Raw genomic sequence first — 17,621 nt, 5'->3', positions numbered from 1 at the left:
ATCAAAATGTACGTGATGCTCTGGTGGTGGGGAGGATGGAGCAAGGAATGCTTAATTTTGCCTGGGGAAAGAAGGATCGGCGGGGCAGTGAAAGCCCTATGCAATAGGTGACATTTGAAATAGGTTTGAAGAATGAATAGAATTGCACCATTCAGGAAATACGCCTATCTTAAAGGTGGCGGGTGGTAGAGAGCACAAGCAAAGGAGTGTGGCAAACAGAAAGGACCATGAGCGAAGGCCTAGGTGCATGAAATGCTGTGGTATGAAAAGAACAGAGGCAACTTCTGGTCATTAAAGGACATGCTACTTGTATCAGAAGAGAAATATCTATTGCCAGTGCTCAGCCCTGGTTGACTGAGTGTAAAAGAAACGGAAAATCTTCAAAATAAATAAATAAATAAGCACAAAAATGTAAAAAAGGATACCAAACCCAGAAACCAAGAAAGTACTCCAGAATCTACCTCCATTTCAAAAATTGTCTTTTGTTTATTGGAGCTTTGTGCAGGAATCATCCTCTCTGAGGGGTAAAGAACACTCCGTTAAGTATAATTTTAAGTTACTAATTGCTACCTACACCCCCAGGCATTAACGAACGCAGAGAGCTGCCATCCATCCTCCTTAGCGGCCCTTTGATGAAGAAAAATAAGCATCTGAAAATATAATCACTACCTACAAGGATGTTAAAACCATATAAAGTGGGGCTTTCTTGCCCATTAAAACTTCTGCCCATGCCCCACTCCAGCCAAGTCATTTTAATAATGAAGACCAAAATAATAGTGCTGAATGAAACTCCAAGAGCCTAAGTATTTGATTTGAACTACTCCACTCAGTTCTCCATACCCTCAAATCCTCAAATTATGGGGAGAAAACTTGTGGCCATTAAGAGAGGTGAGGCGAGGGGACACAAGAGCTATCAGTGGCCTCTTGGAGTTTTCCGTCCCCTGAGGTTAGTGGGTTAGTTTTGGAGCGCACCCACCCCAGGCTCTTCCCTCCTACTCTAAATTTCTCTTTGTGCGGTATCTAGAGGTTAGTAAGGGTGGCCCACCCAGAGAGTGACCACTAGCAAGCCTGCAGTGACTCCCTGTTTGGCAAGAATGTTTTAGGAGGCTTTTTAAACTTTACAGAAATAAGGATTGTGACCCTGAGAAACATACTGCCTGCAAGTTTACCCTTGGGAAGCAACTTCCAGCCTCTCCTCATTTTTTAAAACTCCCTTACATAATGAAGAGACCAGCATGCTCTCTGTGGAGCCCAGAATCTCTCATCAGAGAGGACTTTGGGGAAGTAGTCAGTTTAAAAGACAGGACCAGCTCCAGGTACACACGGTCACCCCTCCACCTACCTTCTCATCCTGCAGCACCCCACGCACAAGGCTGCTCCAACTGTTATCAGCTACTCCAGGCGGTAATCCTTCAGCAGCCTAGAGCTGCTGTTTACACTTTGATGTGTGTCCCAGCCCCACGTTTTTCATCTTTGAGTGTCCTTTTTCTGTCTCTCTTTTATGAGCAAGGACGCGTCTGCTGTGGTAACTTCTGCATCCAGTTAACACGGGAGATCAGTGACTCAACACTGACCTCCATTGGTTGGCATAGAAATACCTAATCCCTTTCTCTCCAGACCCTGTACAATTTCACAGGCTGCTCAGAGAGCCTGCCAGCACCTTGCTTGGACACGCCAGCATTTCAATGGTGATTGATATTTTAAATGAGTATAAACCTACCCCATATGTAACCTGGGATTACATATGTAGATTCTGAAAAATTCTGGCCCAACATTGAACTGTGTGACCACAGCTCTTGAAGGGCCTCGAGGCCCCCGCACTGCCACACACCAAGCAGGCTGTAGCACTATTTTGCTTGCCAGATTTGGACGCTCCACGTTGCATTCACAGGGATCTGAGAAATCTAGGTCCGTTTATTTCCCTGGTGATGTTAACGACTACTCAGTTTCCAATTGATTATTATTATCTTTTAAATGCCTTAAACTCACATTGGCGATTGTAACCCCATTTTCAAAAGGTATAATAACCTCACCTACAGACTTACCTTGTGCCAGGTACCATGTTACCGGTGCCTTCATTGTCTGCCAGGAGGTGGGCAAGGAAGGCCCACTTAGATCAGTGCCACCAAGTTTCAGCTGTGGTTCTCCTCATGGGGGTCGTCAGAATTTGTAACCAGCCAGGGTTTTCTGGAAAGATGGAAGGCAAAGTCAACAAGGGGACCTCTGGACCCTGAAAACATGCAAGCCCACTACCTTTCCTGGAAATACATCGGGAAATATTTACAGTACACCCTTTGAATCCGGAGCGGCCCCTCAGACACTCGGGCAGTTGCTGATTCTGATGGAAGCCTAACAGCCTTCCCCACTCAGGAGCTCACAGTAAGATTAAGGGAGCGATGGGGACAGGAGATTCTGATTTGGAAATAACTGCTCTTTGGTCCCACTGAACAGAGGTCAGAAAGCAAACAATATAACAGGTGTTTGTGACTGTTAAGAAAACCAGAGCCAAACCAGAACTTTCGGAGCACAAACCTGTGTTATTTGGGTTGGTGCCCGCATTTGGAACAGGATGTTGCCTTAACACCACTAGGTAGAGGTGAATTGTGAGCAGAAGTTTTAAAATATACATTTGCAATAGATATAAAAAGTTGAGTGAAATAGTCTCAATAGATATGCCTGTTGCTTCAGTGCCCTTTAATATATTTAAATATTTCGTATAAGTTTTGAATAAGTAATACATACATGGTACTAAACTATAAGGCATAAAAGGATATACAGTTAAAAGTAACTCTGTCTCTTATACCTTGTCCCAGAGTCAACCAGTTCCTCTCCCCATAGGCAACCTCTGTTACTAATTACTTATGGATCCTTCCAGATACATTCAATATGCCTATACATATGTATGCAATATATATGTACAAATGATTTTTGTAGAGGTGGTACTAGACTATTTATACTTACTTGTGCCTTGCCTTTTTTTCCCACATAACAATACAGCCTGAATAGCCTCTCATTGCATTACATAAACTATTTTATTAGTTTTTATTGCATATATTTCATTTTATAGTGTTATATAAATTAGTTAAACAGTACTCTTTTGATAAACATTTAGGCAGTTTCCAAATTTTTACAAATTTATTAACAATATTTCAATAAATAATTAGCTCATAAGCAATTTCTCACACTTGCAAGTATAACTGTAGGAAAAAAATCTTGAAATTGGAGCTAAGTCAAAGGTATGAGTATTGGTCACTTTGATAGATATTGCCAAATTTCCCTCCACTGAGACTGTACCAATTTATACTCTTATCATCAGGGTATGAGATGACTGAATCTCTTCCTCATGGACACAGCATGTTATATAATTTATTGATCTTTGCCAATCTGAGATGAAATGGTATTTTCTTATAGTTTAACTTGAAGTTCTCTAATTTTTAGTGAATTATGTTTGTCCTTTTTTAATTAGGTTGTTAGACTTTTTCTTATTGACTTATGAGAACTCTTTCTATATTAGAATATTCTATATTAAGGAAATTAACTCATTAAAGTGCTGTCAAATATGATAGCCACCAGCCACTTTTGAGCACTTGAAATGTGGCTCATCCAAATTGCAATGCACAATAAATATAAAATACAAACCAGATATTTTAGTACCAATAAAAAGAATGAAAATATCTATAGTATTTTATATTAATTACTTGCTGAAAAGAAAATATTTTGGTCATGTCAGATCAAATAAAATAAATTATTAAAATTACTTTCACCCATTTCTTTTTACTTTTTTAATGTAACTACCAGAAAACTTAGAATTACAAATGTCTTGCATTGTATTTCTATTGGACTGTGCTAGTTTATATTATAAATTGCATACTTTTTGGCCAGTTATATTTTTATATTATCAGATTCATAAATATTTTTTTATGTCTCCTGAGTTTCACAATACACTTAGGTATTCTCCACAGCAATACTTTTGTAACTTTCCCATGGAGTGTCCTAGTATTTTTATATTTGTATTATTTACATAGAAATCTTTGATTCATCAGGAAATTATTTTGATATAAAGTGTGAGCATAGAATTCAATATTATTTTTTTCTGGAAGGCAATCCAATAGAATAACTGGGCCAGAATAAGCAACATTTATTATTTAATTTCAACTTTTTTTTCCATTGATTCGAAATGCCACACGTACTTATCTTATTCTAAATATTTTAACATCTGGCAGGGCTAGTACCACATATTTTCTTTTTTTCTGAATTTTCCTGGGTTTTCTTGCTTGTTTATTTTTCTATATAAACTTTAGAATCATATATAGCCCCCAAAATTCCACTGACGTAGTAACTGTCTTTATTAAGTGTTTACATTAATTTGGAGAGAATTGAAAGGTGCGTGATACTGAGCTTCAGTTGCCAAGAATATAGTATATCTTTACATTTATACAAGTGCTTTCTTGTGTCCATGAGTAGCATTGTAAAGGCTTCTTCATACACATCTATCACATCTGATAAACTTATTTCTAAATATTTTCTAGTCATATTGTTATTAAAAATGAAGTCTTTTCTACTATTAATACATATTTTCTTTTACTATATGAAGGTTAATGATTTTATATATTAATTTAACCAAGGGCTTAACTAAATGCCACTATTATTTGTAATATTTTTCAGTTGGATTACTTTTTATTGTAATTCAATATTAAATCTTTTAATCTACAAACAGGTATGATTTGTCTTTTTTTTTAATTGTCTACATTTTATTTCTTTCTCTTGTGTTAATGGAATTGGCTGGGATCTCTAGATCAGTGTATATTTTAATGGTGATAGAAGACATCCTTGTCTTATTCCTGACTTTACTATGAATCGTTCTGAGATTCCCCCTTAAAAACGGTGCTAAATTTTAGATTGAGATAAATAAATTTGATTATATTAAGAAAGTATCTACTGCCATTTTATTGATAAGGTTAAAAAGTAAGAATGGCTGTTGAGTTTTATCAAGTGCCTCTCAGCGTCTAGCAACATGACTTTTCATCTCTTAGTGTGGTGAAAATAAATTAACAGATTTGAACCATCCTTGCATTCTTGGAATAAATCACACTTGGTCACAGTGTGTTAGTTTTTAATATGCTACTGGATTTTGTTTAATAATGTTTTATATTGGTTATTTTTGTGTAATATTCCTAACAGTGATATCTTATAATTTTGGTTTTCTTCTTCAGGGACACCAAGTATGTATATGTTTAATTTATTTTGTATGTATTCCGTATCTATCCTATAATCTTTAAGCTTCTTGTCTGTTTATTCTTTACACCCTTTTTTCTGATCCATCTTCCCCATTCCTAGCTGTGTTTTCAACAGTGCTCAATCTTTCTGCAGCTTCCAATCTGTACCTTGACCTACATCTCTGTGATTTTTGGGGGGTCTTTTTTTATATCTTCCCTTAATTCTGCCAGCACATGTTTGATCTACTTCTGTTGTTTCATCATTTTTTCCTGTGAAATTGCAGATAGGTGATTACTCACTCATTTTCAAAAATTCAGGAATATATTTGGTCACAATTTTTACCTACCTCATTAGACATTTTTCCAGAGAATATTTCTTGACCACCACTTAGTTTTCCTCTTTCTTCCATTCTTGTTTTCACCTTCTTTTAACAACTTTTTATATATCCTGAGTTGATTTCTTTTTGATTAATCACATTAGAATAAGGCAAGTTTTCCTCAATCAGCTTTTTTAAAAAGGCTCTGTGAGAGAGAGGTATGGGCTATTTTCCAGCTAGTTGGAGTTTTTCTTATGAAAAAGTGGGTTATGCTAGCCTTTAACTTTCTCCAGCCAATTGATACCAGTAGCTTTGGACCACTCTTAGAGCAAGGTCACTTTCCTCCTCAGGGGCACACCAGTAGACTGCTTCCTTCAAGTATGGCATTTTTGTACAACTTTTCATTTAGCTTCATCTCCTCTCCTTTTTCTAGAAACCTCATCAGTTTGAAATCAAGAGAAGCTCTCACTCAAGCTGGTACATCCCTATTACTACAGAACAAGGGTCAGCAAACTACAGGCCAGGTGCGTGTTTTTATAAATAAAGTTTCGCTAAACCACAGCCATGCCCATTTGTTGACATATTGTCTATGGCTGTCAGAACTCTACGATGGCAGAATTGAGTAGTTGCAAGAGACCATACTGTCTACAAAACCTAAAATATTTACAATCTGGCTCTTTTAAGAAAAAGTCTGCTGGCTCCTGTTGTAAAAAGCTGGGTTTACATATCAATATGGGTCTCTTAAGACTCTTACAACTTTTTCTCAGCTCAGTGCCCAGGGGCATCTTCGCTGTGGAGATTCTTGTGTCCTTGCTTGACCTTCACTGATTTTGGAAGTCTTTTTTCTCATTTTTTGTTTTGGGGTCTCTTGTCGTTTACTTCTTTTACAAAGGATAGGCTTTGCAATACTGTTTTCCCTGTTTTCCTTTCTGCTTTTGGATGGTTTTCTGAGAAGTGAATGAGAAAATGCTGACTTTGCTCTGCATATTAAAATTAGAATTCCTCAGATGATATTCCAAGAACTTGTTTTTTGTTTGCCTCTTTCCTTGGTGGTTTTTTGGCCACTGAAGAAAGATCCTAGCATACTAAATATCTTTGTCCTAGATATATGTAAGTATTTTCTCTTTAATTTAATTGTTTTTATGATTTTTATAACTCTCTTAAGTATGATTTAGTTCTCAATGGAGAATATAAACACAAAATTTAAAAATAAATAAATGAGAAATTTTTCAGTTTTATATTTTCTGTTGCCCTAGATCCTGACTCATATTGAAGTAGACAGTTCTTAGTGATATTTAGCATTTTAAACTTCAGAAGTAACTATAAATAAACCCTGCTATAAATATTAAAAAATAGTTGGAAATAATATGATTTAAATACTCCCAACTTCACCCTCAAATTCTTCTGCTATCTAGGTCTTATTTAGTTACATATTGAGCTTATTTTTGAATTAAACCAATTTTTTTAGAACTTTAATATACCTGCATATTTTCCAAAACCATTGTGTCCAAATATCTTCACTAAATTTAATTTCATTTTTACTTATAAATGTAATTTTTAAAATGAAATGAAATTTTAGTTATAATTATACTATTCAATATTTTATTTCTGCTGCTTTTCTGCCTTTCATTTTTTTAATAAATTTTATTTTATTTGTTTATTATTTTTGGCTGCATTGGATCTTTGTTGCTGTACGCAGGCTTCCTCTAGTTGCGATGAGCGGGGGCTACTCTTCTTTGGGGTGCGTGGGCTTCTCATTGCGGTGTCTTCTCTTGTTGTGGAGCACGGGCCCTAGGCGCACGGGCTTCAGTAGTTGTGGCTCACAGGCTCTAGAGTGCAGGCTCAGCAGTTGTGGCACACGGGCTTAGTTGCTCCGTGGCATGTGGGATCTTCCTGGACCAGGGCTTGAACCTGTGTTCCCTGCATTGGCAGGCGGATTCTTAACCACTGCGCCACCAGGGAAGTCCCATCTGCCTTTCATTTTTAAGAGTAGTCTTTCTGCAAACACTAAATGGTACTTCATGGGGAATTCATGAAAGGAGAGTCTTTTGGAAGAAATGTACTTGGATGTATTTGCTGTGAAAACAGTTCTTTATCTGTCTTATACATGACTACATCTCCAATTCTTAGAGCAATGTGTGGCATGTAATAGGCACCCAATATACGTGTGTAGCGTGATGGATGAAAAGGAAACTCTCTGACTGCAAGATTTCCTCTGTACTCTTGCTGTTGAGTAGGTAGGGATGCCAAAAAATGAGATAAGAGCTCCAGGAAGAGGAGTCAGTTTAGGGTGGGTAAGGGTGAAAAGGATGACTGATTTACAAATTGGGTTTAGGAATCAAAAGTTAAGTTCCAGCAATCAGGAATAGCATGAGGTGTTCAAATGAGAAATCCTTGATATTCTTGCAAATTGAGCTTTTCTATAAAATCATGAAATTAAAAATCTTTATTCATTTCAAAAGAAAAAATAGAAAAGTCAACAGGAATAACCAGAGAAATAAAAAAGCCACAAAGAGAAACTACAACGGTGTCCTGGGGTGCATTTTATTTTAGGAGGCACTTTAGCAAAATCTTTGTGTTGAAGACTTTTTAAAAAATTGGATCAATTCCCAGTTTCCCAGGCGATTTACTGTCATGAAGCTTGTCTACGTGTTGGACCCAACCATGAAAACGATAATAGCAACTTGATGAACTGTCAGATAAAGCTTGGCGACTTTTCCTCACCAACCAATGGCCCCCTAGGAAATATTAATCACTGCAGTTTTCACCTTGTACCAGATATTTAAAAAGTAAAACCTAAGAAATTCATTTCCATGTGTTTAAGTAGGGAAAAAAGAGAGAGAGAGAGGTTTCGCTCGATCTATTTCAGAAATTATAGCCACCTTGGGACTAAACATTTCTTTCAGCCTTAGCCCAAAGGCAGTCACATTAGGGACATTGTATGCATTTGGGGTGATAAAAATTGAACTGTGGTCTAACCTATTGCATAATTTTCATTCTAAAATTACTTTGCTCTGGACCTAATGGCCCCATCAGTCAAGCTATCATCTGGCTAGTTAAATGAAGTAAGAAAATAATCTCAGCTGGTCTCAGAGGAGTGGGAATTCAACTGCCTGAGGGGCTGAGATTTCCTGAGTTTGTTCTGTATCTGTTGGGCTGGCCAGCATTTGCTCTTACCTTCAACATCCACAGCAAAGGCCATTCAGGCTGGGGAAGAAGCTGCTTTAGATAAAGCCTATAACCCAAGATGGAAACACTTAACAAAGCCAAATGTTTTTTTCTTTTTGGTGGATCTAATGCACAGTGATTGTTCCTAATTAGGCGGTCTTACTCGAAAAGTCCCCCCATGCACAAATGCCAGGAAAGAGCTCTCCTTAAGTGTCTTTGAAACAAAGATACATCACGATAGAAAGTCAGTTTTCATTTACGGAATCACAGCTGCATAAACAATGTTTGTTCACTACAAGAAGAAAATTTATAGTATTTGTCAGGAAAAAGTAAGCACATCGGGGGCTCTGTTTGTGACACGGTGTCACACTTCATGGTCCTTTGAGACAGCAGGCACAAGAACAGATCAACAACAGAGGCAGCTTTCACATCGTGTTACCCTATTTCTGTTTCACATTTCAAGACGACCTTGCATTCAGACCATCTAAATTTCTATGAATGTTGGGAAAAGAGAGTAAAGTAGAGTGATGGACCCTTTACCATGCTTATTCTCTATACTTTCTGAAAGAGAATTCTCTTTTTAAAAAAAAAAAATGAAAACCTAAGTTCTCTTAAGAATTTCAGTGGTTGCAGGCATTCACTTTTGGTCTTGGGATTAGCCAGCCTTAGAGCAATGTTTTCCTGACTTTAAATTTCACGGAGAGTTAAAATTGGCTTTAAAACCAATGCAGAGTTTCCATCTTTTAATTTTATAAAGGTCATTTAAACAAAACAAGATATGTCTATCATCCACTGTGGGCCTCACTTTCTATAAGAAATGAACATTTTAATAGCAAAAGAGAAAGGCAAGAAAAGCAAAAATAAAAATCTCAAAATAAAGGACAGAGCCTGACATTGAATACATTTAGCTGTATGAGACAATTCAGTCTATTTTCCCTCTCCTTCTCGTTTCACCACTGAAGCTGAAGACTATGTCAAAAACTGGCCCTGGCCCACGACTGGCATTTGGAAATCACTCCATTAGGGAAAAGACCACAGAGAACTTCTGGTGCCAGGAACTGTAGAAAGGGGAGGTGTTTAGTTGCAGGCTGTCCATGCATAGCCCTTTCGTAGTCATCCATCATGACCCATATCTCAGCAATCTGTAAGTGTTTTAAAGGGGCCCTGGGGGGGAGTCAACTGTTGTGAATTTTTTAGTTTATTTAAAAATTTGGCAAAATTTATATTAAACACCGCAAGAGTCTTAAATCTTTAAAGCCCAGTGGAATTTCAAAGAGCTTAATGATGTTTTCTTTTTAATGACCTTGACCTTAGAAATTAATTTTTTAAAGTAGTGTTACTGTAGAAAGGGTTCTGAAAAATTTCAGGATGACGTGTGGTACCAATGAAAACACATAGACTTCCTGGTGGTTTCACGCGGGAAGGGGTGTGTGTGTGTGTGTGTGTGTGTGTGTGTGTGTGTGTGTGTGTGTGTGTGTGTGTGTGTGTGTGTGTGTGTGTGTGTGTGTGTGTGTGTGTGTGTGTGTGTGTGTGTGTGTGTGTGTGTGTGTGTGTGTGTGTGTGTGTGTGTGTGTGTGTGACAGCTGGAAGCACCTGCCAGGGAGAGCCCTGCTTTTGTTTGTCAGGGCCCCAGAAACTTGCCACTCTGACCCTAATAAGCTCCACACTTTTGGTCCTTTATAGGGGGCTTCTAAACAGGAAAAAAAAAAGGCAGATCAGAAGAGTGCAGGCAGAACTGAATGTTAAGGACGCAGAGAAAGCATTTAGAAAGGGAAGCAACCAGAGAGGTGCCAGGAGGAAGGCCACCAAGGGGACTTCTCACAGCGAGCCCTCAGGCCTCCGTGGATGTGTGGCAGTACTGAGCAGAGCCTCATAAGCTCTCCTTTTCGTAGACTTCTTTCTGTTTAACAGAAATGCATGTCATTTGTTGGAACCTTCTGTCCCAGAAAGGATTGTAACAATTGGCATTTCTCAGAGGGAAGTCTGCTCACCTGTGAAAAGCTCCCGGCGGGGGGGCAGGGACTTCTGTGGTTAGGCCCATGGAGAAAACGAACCCATCTGGTGGGTTAAGCATTAACGGCCCTCCCGCCCTTCACCAGCCCTACCACCCGAGCCACCTGGCCTGGGAACCCCAAGCCGAGTAGGGAAAGACTAGTTATCCCAACAGCCTGATGTGTTTTAGTTGTAAGGGCGAACAGAAGGAAGGCTGAATGAGGAATCAGGAGAACTGGACTGCTCTCTGTAATAGTAAAAAAGGTGCCCGAATTCTCTGGCCTCATGTTTAAAAATCTGTTAAGATGAAGAAAATTGTTTATCAGTGTTTTTTGTTTTTGTTTTTATTCATTTCTTTACAGTACTTATTGTTTTACTTTTGTTTCCCGCAGTGGAATCTTATTTTCAAAAAAATGCTATTTGAAAATTGATATAAATAAATGTGAAGCCGGCCTGATGCTGTAGAGGAGGGCCTGGGTGAGTGGGTGCTGGAACTCAGAGCCGAGGCACACCCCTTGGGCTGGTGGGTCCCACCTGCTCTGAGAAGCCCCTGGTGAGACCACGGGGTAGGTGGGATTCGACATCCTTCTCGCCCTCACAGCTGCTGATTCTATGCTAGAGCTATAGAATGCATATAGGATGCATATATGTGGTTAAGGTTTTCAAAGATGAGTTTTTGTCTGTACCTAGAGATGTAGGGTAAAGAGCAAGAAAGGCCATGGCAAGATAAACAGCTTACTTCTGAGCAAAAGAAAAGCAGTTACGAAGGGGCTAAGGTCTAGCACAGGCCACTACCATCAGCCACGTCAGCAGAAAGGCATAAGCTTTAGTCTACAGAATTAAAAACCAATGCCTGTCAATCACTCACAGTTGAGACTGAGGTGTATGTAGCTTGTTAATATATGTGAATAGTTATGTGTAGTTTTAATATGTATAAATCTAGTTCATAGATAAGTAGATAATTTAAAGTAACAGGAAAATCTTGAACATAGCAAAAGCTGTAGAATGAATGGGAAAGATATATATATGCCTTAAAATTAAAACTTCTGTTCAAAGTTTGATTTAAGCTGTTGCATGTGAAAAACCAAATGCTCTGAAAAGAAAAAAAACTCAATAAATTCTTTTATTCTCAGAGTAATCTACAGATATCAGAACTCTTCAGATTGGTGGTACGATAGCTATGTCATGTAAAATGTACACTTACACTGATACATCTGAGTTTGACCAGAAATGCTGTAAGCCTTGGGAAGTAGGATAACAGAGTTTAAATATCCTCCCTTTAATAACTGAAAAGTCTCCATAATTTCTTCGCAATTTTTATATCCAATGTATAAACATTTTAAAGTAAACTACAGAGGTCTTTGATTTAAATATTAAAGTGATGATCCGGGAATTAGCGCTGTGTTTTGTGGCTCAGCCATCTTAGGAGATATGCATTACTTTGTGTAAGTTCTATTTATTTTCCATGATATACTTCTTTTATATAAATTATACCAAATTTCTCTCTAGTTTGATTGAAATGGTATTTCTAGGAGATATTTCTTTCTATAAATGTATTCATATCAATTTTAAAATGAAATAGCAAATGCCGTATTTTGATCTTTGAAATAAATAACCAATTTATGTTAAAGAACCTGAACTCCCATATTTAATGTCTAGAATAACAAAAAGGAGAACACAAAAATGGCATTTTAAGCAATATGTATTTTTTAACTTAGACTAAACTTCAACATGGAAAGTTTTCAAATTAGCAAAGTATTACCAGCCACACCTGATAGAAGATCAAATGAGAAATATTTTACAATCTAGTTTAAACTACAGAAAAATGCATTAGAAACGGAAAAAACTGGCTCTGCATCTATTTGAGTGAGGTCATTGTCACCACTATCATATTTTAAGGGGTCTCTGGTGAAGTGAAAATGTGGGAAATCACTTAAAGAGACAGAGGGACACTTGGAAATATTTACCTCATGATTTTGTCATATGGATTTAAGAGAGGAATCCACAAGTGGAAATTTATTATTTCAGCCCAAGGTAAAGAATACTTTAACTTTGACGATTTTGATGAAGATTTTCATGGTAGTCATTTTTGCCACCAAGAGCTTACCAATATAGCAGAATTTCCAGATATGAACACTGAATGGGTTTTACAGAACTCTTTTATTTAGAAAGGGAATTTTGAAAACAAGAAAATGAAACAAATAGAAGTTGACCCCATGAGTCCTTAGCTCTCCTCTATAAAACAATCTAGTCTCAGTCTAGATGAACCCAGGACCAATATTGATGGAGCACTGACCAACCTAGACCATCCAACCATATATTCATCCACTCACATATTTTTGAGAAATAATATAGTTCCTGCAAGTAAATTGAACCTTAATTTATTCATATAAATTATGTTGTTTATTTTTTCATATAAATGAATATTTATTGATATGTTCCTTGGAGTAATAGAACAGTTCTGTCTTCATTTTATATATATATATATATATATATATATATATATTTGATTTACAATGTTGTGTTAGTTTTATGTGTACAGCAAAGTGATTTAGTTATACATATACATACGTCTATTCTTTTTCAGATTATTTTCCCATATAGGTTATTACAGAGTATTGAGTAGAGTTCCCTGTGTTATACAATAGGTCCTTGTTGATTATCTATTTTATATACAATAGTGTGTATATGTTAATCCCAATCTCCTAATTTATCCTTTCCCCTACTTCCCCTTTGGTAACCATAAATTTGCTTTCTAAGTCTGTGAGTCTGTTTTGTTAAATAAGTTCATTTGTATCATTTTTCTAGATTCCACATATAAGTGACTTCATATGATATTTGTCTTTCTCTTTCTGACTTACTTCACTTAGTATGATAATCTCTAAATCCATCCATGTTGCTGCAAATGGCATTATTTCATTCTTTTTATGGCTAAGTAATACTCTATTGTATATAGAACCACATCTTCTTGATCCATTCAGCTGTTGATGGACATTTAGGCTGCTTCCATGTCTTGGCTATAGTAAATAGTGCTGCATTGAACACTGGGGTGCATGTATCTTTTCAAAGTATGTTTTTTCTGGATATGTGCCCAGGAGTGGGATTGCTGGATCATATGGTAGCTCTATTTTTAGTTTTATAAGGAACCTCCATACAGTTTTCCATAGTGGCTGTACCAACTTACAGTCCCACCAACAGTGTAGGAGGGTTCCCTTTTCTCCATACCCTCTCCGGCATTTATTGTTTGTAGACTTTTTGATGTTGGCCATTCTGAGCAGTGTGAGGGGATACCTCACTGTAGTTTTGATTTGCATTTATCTAATAATTACCAGTGTTAAGCATCTTTTCATGTGTTTTTTTGGCCATCTGTATGCTTTCTTTGGAGAAATGTCTATTTAGACCTTGTGTCCATTTTTTGATTGGGTTGTTTTGCTATTGACCTGCATGAGCTATTTGTATATTTTGCAGATTAACCCCTTGTTGGTCACTTTGTTTTTAAATATTTTCTCCCAGTCTGTGGGTTGTCTTTTCATTTTGTTTATCGTTTCCTTTGCTGTGCAAAAGCTTTTAAGTTTAATTAGGTCCCATTTGTTTATTTATTTTTTTTATTTTCATTACTCTAGGAGGTGGATCCAAAAAGACATTACTGTGATTTATGTCAAAGAGTGTTCTGCCTATGTTTTCCTCTAGGAGTTTTATAGTATCTGGTCTTAATTTAGGTCTTTCATCCATTTTGAGATTATTTTTGTGTATGGTGTTACAGAATGTTCTAATTTCCTTCTTTTACATGTAGCTGTCCAGTTTTCCCAGCACCACTTATTGAAGCACCGCAGTCATCTTTTCTCCATTGTATATTCATGCCTCCTTTGTCGTAGATTAATTGACCATAGGTGTGTGGTTTTATTTCTGGGCTTTCTATACTGTTCCATTGATCTTTAAGTCTGTCTTTGTGCCCGTACCATACTTTTTCGATTACCGTAGCTTTATAGTACAGTAAAGGATAGTACAGTGAAGTCAGAGAGCCTGAGTCCGGGAGCCTGATTCCTCCAGCTCCATTTTTCTTTATCAAGATTGCTTTGGCTATTCGGGATCTTTTGTGTTTCCATACAAATTTTAAGATTTTTGTTCTAGATCTGCAAAAAATGCCATTGGTAATTTGATAGGTATTGCATTGAATCTGTAGATTACCTTGGGTAGTATAGTCATTTGCACAATATTGATTCTTCCAATCCAAGAACATGGTATATCTTTCCATCTGTTTGTGTCATCTTCAGTTTCTTTCATCAGCATCTTATAGTTTTCAGAGTACAGGTCTTGAAACAGTTCTGTCTTGATCGTAGTGCTGCTTACAGAAAACTCTACATGGAATCAAACTGCATAGAACTATTAACACACACACTAGTACATGTAAAAACTGATGAAAACTGAATAAGGTTTGTAATCCAGTTAGCACTATTGTACCAATGTCAGTTTCCTGGTTTTGCTATTGTACTATAGTCATATAAGATGTCATCATTGGGGAAAGCTGGTGAAGAGTTTACGAGACCCCATGCACGATATTTTGCAACTTCCTATGAATCTATAATTATTTCAAAATAAAAGGTTAAAAATAAGTAGTTGCCTAGATAACAAGTTACCTGGATAAATATAAAAGCACCTGAGTCTTTTATTTGGCAAACCCTATTCTTCACTAGTCATACTGCTTTGCTAAGGGCCACCTTCATTTTCCCAAGAACTCATTTTATTTGTAATGAACAGTTTTTAAACCTACTAAAAGACCTCTGAGAAATTATGATGTAATAATTAGTACTCAAAAAGCCCATTTAGGAACATGTTATATATGTAATCATTGCTTAGAACTGGGTGTCATTCTGGAGTTTTAATTTTTATGGGTACCCATTGTTAATAGAAAAACCTCTCCACTCAAAGATCCTTTCAACCTGTTGATTTTAAACTACTGAAATGAGTAAAGGAAAGTGAGAGGGAACAGCTGGAAATCACATGTTTATTGATACAGGAATTACACACACACACAGAGATACACACACACACACACACACACACTCCTACTGAATTGATTGGATTTGTTGTCAACTCTTTTTCATTATTTCCATACTAATTAGATCAACTATTGAGCAGGTTCAGTCATCAAAACACCTGGAAACAATGGACCGACTGTATCTTGCATCTAGAATAGATGGTGGTTTGCACTAGAGTTAGGCCCAAGTTAAGTAAGAATGTATGTTTATTGATGCTTTGGGTAAATTTGAATTAAATCGGCCCATGGACCCACTTAGGCTACACCTAACTTTGTGAATGTTTGTCACTTGACTTTGCAATATTTCTCCCAGAAGAAGCAAGACCCGAGAAAAGGAGCAGAACAACGTTCAGTGCAGCCTCATGGCAATAATTCCAGCCCCATTAACTTTAGGCTCCTGATACTTAAAAAACAGCAAAGATACTCACCTTTTTAATGCAAAATTCAAAAATTTAATTTCAGAAACAGGAAATATTCTTGAAGTGGCTACAAAAAAGCACAGAATTTCATAATACAGAATAATATAGGTTTTGTATCAGCCATTCAAATTTAATTAAGCAAAAGTGTGAGGGAAATTGCACCCACAAAGTTTATCTCATTCTTTTTTTGTCTTTCAATCAAAATTGCCAGGAGAGAAAAATGGATAGAGAAGCTTTATTCACGTTCTCTCTAGGTATGACTATTCATCCTATGTGCGTGTAAACAGTATTCCTACTATATGCACATCTAGTTCACTTTTGAGTTACACAGGAAATAGGTGTCTAACAAATTATCATGTAATCTGAGACTGTAAGAGATGCAAGGGAACATATGAAAAATTGAGAGAAAAGAACAAAAGACCAATATCTGTTAACTTTATTTATACATAAAAGAATGTTTAGATACAAAAAATAATGCAATTAATAGCCTTATGAATACCTTTGCCCTCAAATTCTATGCAAGATGGTCCAAGACTTGGAGAGGGGCTGAGAGAAGATTGGGAAGATTGAGGCTGAGAGATGAGAGGGTATGGAGACAGACTTTGAGGACAGTGAGGTTGTACATAAGATAGGTGTCACATCAGCACTAAGCAAATTATCCAATGGCGTGAAAAACTTCATGTGTGAGAAGCCCTATATTTTTTATTTGAGCAGATCAATAAACCAATCATTCATTTGATGACCTCCTCAACGTGAGTCTGCAGATATCCCCAAGGACATTCATCTTCCAAATTATCCCACTGCTTTCCTCATGTTTGGGATTATAACACCTGACTCAGGTGTACTTCCTCCCCTGCCCTCCTTTCCTCCAGCCCAGACACACACACACAGGCACACACACGTATTCCAAGCATGTGCTGTGCCCCTATACGCCTCAGTTACATTTAGAGCTAGAGTTACACATGCAGGGAAGGGGAAGGGGGTTTATGGAACCTCCTCTCTTCTCTCTGTACCAGCTTAAGCCAACACTGGCTTTGGCGACTCATTTCTTGGATCACGGTGAATTTATTTTTCCACCAGATACCCTCTACGCTCCAGACATTTCATAATGCTTTTTTAAGGAAAAAGAAAGTGAATCCATGATGATATCAAATTCTTCATCAAGGCAAGAGGAACAAATTAGTGTTACATCTGTGCTGGGAGAGATTTCTATCAGCCTTAAAATTGTCTCCTGACTTATGACTGTAAGCATGGAGCAAATACGAGCTTGTCTACAAGAAGAGAAATTTATAAACCATGGCTCAGCTTTAAATATCACTTCTATTGAGCATAGCAGTAAAGAAGTCACATCAGACAAAAGTAAGCTCTCCAGTAACATATGCCAGGACCATAATAACCTAGACCTTTCTGATATGAGCTAAGTGAAACCAGGACTGTGGTAAGTTTTTGGCTGTAGAATGGAACACTGGGA

General features: G+C 37.1%; 1 protein-coding gene across 4 annotated transcripts in view; it reads left to right on the top strand.

Moving 5' to 3' along the window:
* The window catches only part of LOC115866657 (uncharacterized), a 439,762-nt gene that overhangs the window by 400,520 nt on the left and 21,621 nt on the right, over window positions 1-17,621 (top strand). For all 4 annotated transcript variants that reach the window (XM_060287720.1, XM_060287721.1, XM_060287723.1 and 1 more), the window contains exon 5: window positions 5,967-6,057. In XM_060287720.1, coding sequence (XP_060143703.1) covers window positions 5,967-6,057 — 91 coding nt within the window. The remainder of the gene's footprint in view (window positions 1-5,966; window positions 6,058-17,621) is intronic.

The sequence above is a fragment of the Globicephala melas genome, chromosome 18 (genome assembly GCF_963455315.2).
Source record: "Globicephala melas chromosome 18, mGloMel1.2, whole genome shotgun sequence".
NCBI lineage: Eukaryota > Metazoa > Chordata > Mammalia > Artiodactyla > Delphinidae > Globicephala > Globicephala melas.
Note: the sequence above shows the minus strand (reverse complement) of the source record. Positions and strands in the feature narration are given on the sequence as shown.